General features: G+C 32.5%; 2 protein-coding genes across 2 annotated transcripts; both read left to right on the top strand.

Annotated features, from left to right (window-relative positions):
• Window positions 1–1,520: 1,520 nt before the first annotated feature.
• Window positions 1,521–2,074, top strand: B0P05DRAFT_642520 (uncharacterized protein; the record flags this gene model as incomplete). The annotated part of the gene is made up of 3 exons (XM_051583810.1): window positions 1,521–1,772; window positions 1,822–1,906; window positions 1,968–2,074. Exons 1-3 carry the CDS (start codon window positions 1,728–1,730, stop codon window positions 2,072–2,074), a joined length of 237 nt encoding a protein of 78 aa, XP_051428909.1. The 5' UTR covers window positions 1,521–1,727.
• A 5,136-nt stretch (window positions 2,075–7,210) lies between these two features.
• B0P05DRAFT_642519 (uncharacterized protein) lies at window positions 7,211–8,001 on the top strand (the record flags this gene model as incomplete). The annotated part of the gene is made up of 4 exons (XM_051583809.1): window positions 7,211–7,398; window positions 7,458–7,699; window positions 7,758–7,929; window positions 7,981–8,001. Exons 2-4 carry the CDS (start codon window positions 7,479–7,481, stop codon window positions 7,999–8,001), a joined length of 414 nt encoding a protein of 137 aa, XP_051428908.1. The 5' UTR covers window positions 7,211–7,398; window positions 7,458–7,478.
• Window positions 8,002–8,231: the final 230 nt, after the last annotated feature.

Genomic DNA, 8,231 nt, shown 5'->3' with positions numbered 1-8,231 from the left:
CTTTTTATATTTTTTCTGTCAGTTTAAAAAAATTCTTTCTTTTTAGTACGAATGTAGAGACCGCAATAACTTGTGTGTTAAAGTTATATCCTAGTATGTTTACCTTTGATGTCAAATAGAACAAATAAAATTAAAACAAAGATAGCAGACTGTAAAAACTATGAATGACACACAAGAAAAATATAATTTTAAAAATATAATGTATAGGCTGAAATAAATGTAAGTGTATAGATCAAAGAAATAGCAGAATAAAAGATGAAACTATTTAAGCTCAACATCCCACAGCGAGATGAGACTATAGAAGAAAATGAATAAATATAAAATAATGATGTATGCTTAATTCGGCTCTTGATGTTTCTTGAGTCTTGAGACATGCACATTGTAAATTCTTTTGTTCGTACCAGCTTGCTTCAAGGATACTATGGACTTGGCGTTGACAGTGGATACTTCATATGGACCAAACCAGTCAAATTGTAGCTTCCTTGGCTTTTTTAAAGAAGTGAGAGCTTGGTTGGATAGGAGAACTTGATCGCCGACATGGTATGGATTCTCTTACGTTGCATTCCTTCGATTCAAAATGATTGTTGACTGTTGTGATGTAAGAGAGAAGATAAAAACAAAGAAGTCGATTAGAACTTGTATAGGTCTATTATCCAAAAATATATCTATCTCTTTCTAGCTCTTCATTCTCTAGGTATTTATATATGAAGAGATGTCGGAGTAAGTAGTAGTAGGGTTCATGCAAATGACTGAGTCTCTATTATCCTAGACTACTTTAAATTAATTAAATAATGTAAATTATGGATTTCGGTTATAAGTCTTGATCTATTAAAAGATACATTGTCTTATTCAGTACAAGAGGTTCTTTTATGTCTATTTCTGATGTAAATTGATTATGATATATTTTTAGTATGTAAATGAAGACTTATTTAATGTCAGATCATCATATGCATATAGATTCTATATGTTCACAACAACAATGACATGTATAAAGCAGCCATGGAATCTGTCGTTGGATTCAAGCAAAAGAAAGTGGAGCAAAAGAAAAGAATGGATTGGGTCGCGTGCCTGAAAGAAGGGGAAGATTTGAAAATCTTGAATTATAGAAATCCAGAATCATTACGCCGCCAATTCTACAAATATATGAGAGGAAATGCAGAATAAACAAATTCAAGTTCAAATTAAATAAACAACTTTAGTGGTATTTTTGTATACCTATTTTATTGCGTTTTGTCATACTATTAATTACACTATGGCGGATTAGTTCTTTGACTTTACTAATATTGTTCGCAAAACAAACAAGAAAAAGTAACTTTTTTGCTAATGTTGTTCGAAATGTCAACAACTTTTATTTTATTTTTCTAAAAAGCAGGTCATATCATTCAAAATCATTGGTTTTCTTGTTTGTGGGGAACAAACTTGTTCGTTTTGTCAACAATAAAAGTTATGAAGCGACAAGTACTGCGACAATGATAGTAGCTTCATGAGCAAGAAAAATTCTTTATTTTTTTTACAAGTACAATAATACTAATAATGTTTCCTATAAAAAACAAAAAAAAAAGAGGTTTGCACAATGCAATACGTTGATGCACTCCTACGAGTTTGACATGAGACTCATCTAAAAAGAGTATATTGAGTTATGTTGAATATTTAGTAATTGTTTAGGGTTTTTTTAACAAAAAATAGCTTTTTGGTTTTTCTTGCAATTGTCTTTCTGTCTTACAAATATGAACCAAACGACTACTTACAAAATCACTCAAATGCAAGAACAAGTTTCCCAACTCGAACAAAAAACCCGAATCGCAGACTCAAATACTTAAGGGATTGATGCATTTATTAGCACCCTCTTTTGCTCAAAGTGATAGTAATGAGATCAACAGTAAAGTTCTTGAAGCAGCTCAACAAGGTAAAAAAAAACAAGCTGCGTGTTTAGAATATGTATAAACATTTGTTTTTGGAAAATGCAGCAAGAGAAGGCGGTGTTGTCAACTCTCTTAATCTAAACTTGATGGGCTTTTGGGACATTCCTAGAGTACTTGAGGAAGCAACAAAAGCATTTGGCTCTCATGGATAACATAGATTTGTTACGCCACGGTTGCGTTTGCTTGCCCTAATCAACTTATTCAAGAAAGAAGAAAATATCACTGATCTTTTAATTGATGACAAAGCGAATGAGAATGACTAGGGAATCCTCAAAACAATCGCAAGAAAAACCCATGATGAAATGGAGTTAGAGCTGCTGAAAGCTTTGAAGAAGAATGACAAAGCAGCTGTGTTGCCTTTATGGTCTGAAATGTCTTCTGCTCTAATCGCAAAATACACATTCAAGCTTGAAAGCAATGCAGCTGCTCATGGCTTTCCTCTTCAAAGATGTCAGCATTCCTAGGCAGCCGGTCTATTGCTCTTCGAAACACACAAGCACAGGAGTAATAGAGCAAGAAATAAGGCTTCTGTTGCTGAAAGAGAGAATAGCTCAAGGATCAGGTATAATAAACGCAAAACATGCATTCAATGAAACTTTAAAATGCCTAACAAGAAACAAAACTATATAGTGAAAAACAAGTTAGTGTTGAATCTCTTCAAAGTGAAAAGCCGTCTTTGGAGTACGCAAACCTATATTGTGGTGATGAATTTGAGGATTCTGAAGATAACATCTCTTCGGAATGAAAAAACAACTGTTGTCCTTGTTCTCCTTGTTCTCCTTCTCTACCTCTTTCCTCTTCTCAACGTAAGAAAAGGGGCAAACGCAATGAAGACAAAAGCCAACCAGCTAAGTCTAAGCGTATAAGAAGAAGTAACATAAAATAGTCATGACCTTAAATAATAAAACCATTTTTTTTCCATCACCTTCTTTTAAAACATTTGTATTATAGATAAAGTCCACAGCTCCTGAATTCAGCCTACATCCAGAAGCTTAAACTCTCTGAAACCTTATGATTGCATAACATCGACTCATGGGCTTACTCATCCTAAGAAGTAGACAGTACTTCCAGCGCTTTTTTAACAATATGAAGAATTGCTGCGCTCCTCTTTGATTGGTATGGAAGAACGCACTTTCCGCGGTAAAGTTTTTCTTCTTTAACATAGCCATAGACAGAAATTGGAACAAAAAAAAACAAGTAGCTCTTATATGTTTACTTACACTCTAACTCTGGTTTCGACTTTTGTTTTTCATCTATATAAAGGCCCGATAGTATATCAAGTTTTGACATGAAATGTCACATCGTCTGATCCCGGTACTGGTGAGTGTTGTTTTGGAAAAGAGTTTTGACATTGCCTTGTTCTAATTTAATTAGTTTGTTTGTTCTATATGTTTAGATGAGATTAGTCTGCTTCCATTTAAAATCAAAGTATGTTTAATCTATTTTTGCTACTTGAAAGCTAACATAGCGCCTTTTTTTTTCTAGATTCCAAAACAAGTCCTTGCTGTCTCTTGATTTATAGTAAGTTTGATATGTTATTACACACCTTCAATATACTCAAAGCTACAGTGGTTACATTAAGTGTCCCATAAAACCTGTTTTTTTACCCTTCTCTACAAAAACTCCGTCGATCCTTCTGAAACTTGGCACATAGATTAATTAGACATTGACAATAATAATCACACTGCTAATTACTCCTAAGTGCATCCAATAACAGTGCTTCATTTTCAAAAGAGAGAAAATTTGTGTTTCACCAAAATTTATTCTTTATTTAAAATGCTCAAAATTTTGTATAACCGCCCTTTGCATTGATGACTGCTTCTATACGTTGAGGCATGCTGCTATAGTATGCCTCCATGTCACCTTTGCGAAATTTGTACCATTCTTTTTCGACCCTTGACCACAATTCGTCCAGATTTTTTGGTTTTGTATCATATCCGGCTAGCTTGCACTTTAACTGTTTCCAAAGATGCTCTATTGGGTTCAAGTCAGGACTGTTAGGTGGCCAGTCAGCAATAAAGTGGACTTTGTGGGCTTTAAGCCAAGAAATGGTAGCCTTTGCTTTGTGTTTTGGGTCGTTGTCTTGTTGAAATATAGTTTTTTGTGGATCCATACTATAATATTCCAATGTATCTAGGTATGACGACCCTAGAATCTCCAAATAGCAATCGGTATCCATTGTCTTTTGAAGCACTCGAGAGGCATATCCTACTCCGGAAGATGTCATGCACCCCCACATCATTAAAGAGCCACCTCCATGCTTGAGCAATAGCTTGTAGTTATGGGGCCTCGCTTTAAACCCTTGCTGTAACCAAGTGTATGTTGCACCATCTGATCCCCAAAGATTGATCTTCGTCTCGTCGGTAAAAACGACATTCTTCCACTCATTTGCGGACCAGTTACGATAATTTAAGGCCCATTTGTATCTCTTCGAAAGGTGAGAAACTCTCAAAAGAATTTTCTTCTGCTTGAGCTTTGAGTATAAACCTACCCTTTTCATCAGAGAGACTGTTCCACTATACTTCAAAGCAATACCCTGTCCAGACAACCAAGTTTGGACTTCTTTGACATTCTTCAATGCTCCAGTTCGGACTTTCATTCGTAACAAACAAGCCGTAAGATGACCTACTCTTGATGGTCTACCGGTACCAGTGCAAGTTTTCATTTCTGGCAACTCTTTTCTAATACGAGAAACTGTTGATTTGGCAACACCTGTTAGTTTTGAGACCTGACGAATTGATTTGCCAGGTAAAAGTGCAGATTTGAAATTGTTTCGTTTATCGTACGGGAGGCTGTAAGGCATGATAATATGGAGAAAAGGTATGTATATAGAATGAAGAAAAGAGACTTTTTTTCTAAAAAGCTTGCCGTATTTATATGTAGTCGGGTAGGTTGCGCTAGAATTTGCGGAAGAATGTGGAAAACCCACGATTGAGAATGCTTATTCGACGAAGAAATAAGATATTCAAGTTTTGCAGGAATTTTTTTGGAAACGCTACGTCATTTTTTTTACCTAAGTTGTCCAAAAATGGTACCCCTTACTAAATAGAGAAACTGAAGTAACCAGCAAAAAAATGCGCTTTTTCTGATGCTAACATAAGGTCAATACGACGAAAATATATTAATTTATGCTTACAAATGAGTTTTATGGGACACTTAATGTAACCACTGTAACTTTTTTTTTCTCAAAAAAGAATGCCCTCCTAAAGAAATTGACTATTTATCCGTACAAGCATGCACTTTGTCAGGTAAGTTTGATGGATAGCAAGATGGTGGTTTTTTCCTTTTTTTTATTAAAAAACCATATATTACATACAAATTATTTTCTGTGTCTATCGGTGTTGTCTCAATTCCAAATGACAAAGCGAATTGCTCATTTAACACTCTTGCCTCGCTTGTATATTTTTGTTTTTATTAGATTCAAGTAGTGCTTCTTTTCTTTTACTATTTCTCAATAAAAGTATCGTTTTTTTCCATTTATAATAAGCGTCTAATTTCTAGTAATCCTAAAAGAAATAAGTGACATTACGAACAATGTTGGTAACTAAAGCACCAAAAAACTTGGTTGTTTTGTAGCCAAAGTTGTTCCAGAAGTAAACAAGTTATTGCTGTTTTGTTGCTAATATTGTTCGAAAAGCGAACAATAAATTTAGTTGTTTTGTTACTAAAGTTGTTCGAAAAGCGTACAAATAATTTGGTAACATTTCGAACAACTTTGTACGTCGAGAAATTGATGCCAGTTATTTCTCAAACAACCATTTTGCTGTAAAAATTGGTAATTTTGCGAACAAAAATTGTACGTTTTGTAACTAACTTTTCCGCCATAGTGTATTTATGGTTCCTATAGAAGAAAGAAATATTACAAACATTGATGAAATTATAAAAAAACATATAGAGAAAGGAACTACTATATATACTGATTGATGGAAAGGATATAATAATTTAAAGAATATAGGTTATAAGCATAAAAATGTAAACCATAAAAAATGCTTTAAAGATCCTGTAACTCATGTCCATACAAATAAAATAGAGGGCACATGGAATGGGTTAAAGCAAGGTATTAATCCGAGAAACCCAAATAAAAAGGACATTTTGAATCATTTAAGCGAATATCAATGGCGAAAAAGAAATTGTGAAAACAATATATGGAAAATTTTTTTGAAAAAGTAAATGTACAAAATTGAAAACGTAATTTATTTAAAATATACCACCACAACGATACATAAGAATAATACCAAATACATAAAGATTGAAATCATCGAATATATATCTATAATAAGAAAACTAAAAAAAATATAAGAAAAATATAAGAAAAAAATGAAAAACAAAATGTGTTGTACAAGAAACAGCTAAATGGTTTAAATGAATACATTAGTCATCCAGTATCAAAACCTATTATAACAGAAATAGAAGAACTCAGTAAAATTGATAACAAAGGTATTGAAAAAGATGAATATATACCAGATGAAAAAGTGTTAAGAGACGATATAATGTATGTTATGTTTAAGGCTTGTCAAGATACCAATTCAAATATAGAATACAGCGATAATGATGAAAACAATTGTTATACTAAAAGTTTTGTAGATAAATCAAACAAAAATATATATTCATCCGAATTTGATGAAATGGAAGAAGATGAGATAGAACAAGGGAATAACATTCCTGAAAACCTAATGATTGACTAAAATAGAGATCCTGAAAATGAAGTTGATGAATTTACAGACGATATGCATATAAAAGAGAACGAAAGTGACACTATGTCAGATGATAATATTAGTAGAAACTCTGAAAATGAACTAGAAGATGAATATATACCTAAGCCTCAAAAGAGACAAAGAAATTCATATAAAAGAACTGACGCTGAGAAAGAGATAAATAAGGTAGTTAATAGATTAAAAAAATACGAAAGACAAGTCAAATAAGGACCCTAAATTGCGTTTTTGTATAAAAGCTAACAACAGAGAAATGTTAAGTTCCATGTCTGCTGTTTATGAAAAATACATTATTAATCAGTTGGATGACAAATATATTGAACGCATCTATGAATATTATGACCAAACAAGTCAAAATTTATGAAAAATATTGAAATTAGTTGTAAGATCTATATAAATGATACACTAGTAAAAAGTAAATACATATTTCTTATTTATATGTTTAACAGAATAAAAAAGTTTCGATTGATAAATTAATCACGTCTTTAGAGAAAAATTTATCAGATTAAAAAATTTGAAAATATGAAACTTATTTGCATAATCACCCAAATTATATCAAGCATTTTAATACTGAAGAGGACGCGAAAAAGAATCTACAACACAAAATGAAAGTGGCGTTTCAAAACGTTAAGGGCAAAAAAAAGAGAGGACCAAGCTTAGATGTGAACTTGGGTAGTCTTTTTGCAGCAGCCAAGACCGAAACACTATAGTAACCGAGAGCATCAGTAACAACTATTAATCGTCAATTGAAAGAAAGATCAGAAGTAATTACATATTTTAATTCAGTGCTACTAAGTTTTCAAGTGCTAATTGTGTTGAATAGAATAATATACAACCTGATAATATGGAACCTGAGAATGCGACAGCGGAAGAAGCCATATCAGAAGAAGATTTAAATGAGGAAAATTCAACAACAAATATTATGACACAGCAAGTACAACCCGACGATTATATTCTTGAAAATGGATTCAACATATTAACACATTTCAGACAGCTCAATTTAGAATCAAACAAAAAATCAAAAGAGTTAGGGTTCTACATCGATGGAGATTTACATCAAATATTGTAAGCTCAATTACTTTCACAACAGCATAAAGATATACTTCTAACAATAATTATTTAGGTCCTTGTCTCACGTGCTATTACTTAAAGAGAATGAGCATGACAAAAGTGTAGTAAAAAGTTTTGGACTTGAAAACTTAAATACTCTACACAAAAATTTACTTCAGAAATACGTTGATAAAGATTCAGTAATGGAAACAACAACATTCAACAGCATTGTATCGGTATTATGGGTAAGTCAATGCTAAATGATACATTTGCGTGTACACTCTAGAATTGACAAGAATCTGTTTTTTAGAGATTAAACAGTAATTCCGAAAGAAGACCATTTAAAGAACGAATAATTGATATTGCCAAATTCGCCAAAAATAAAGATTATAAAATGATCGCTATCTTAATCAGTTGGTAACTGATCAAATAAAACTAATCCTTGGAATTCGTTTGATATACTCAGTTATTATATCTAATAGCCTAAATAAACTACCAAATCAGGAACGACTTGAAGACGATATAAGAGAAGCAAAGCTTACTGTAT

Source organism: Gilbertella persicaria (assembly GCF_025201335.1).
Source record: "Gilbertella persicaria strain CBS 190.32 chromosome Unknown B0P05scaffold_110, whole genome shotgun sequence".
In the NCBI taxonomy this organism is placed as follows: domain Eukaryota; kingdom Fungi; phylum Mucoromycota; class Mucoromycetes; order Mucorales; family Choanephoraceae; genus Gilbertella; species Gilbertella persicaria.
The sequence above is the reverse complement of the archived record's forward strand: the minus strand, read 5'-3'. Positions and strand labels throughout refer to the sequence as shown.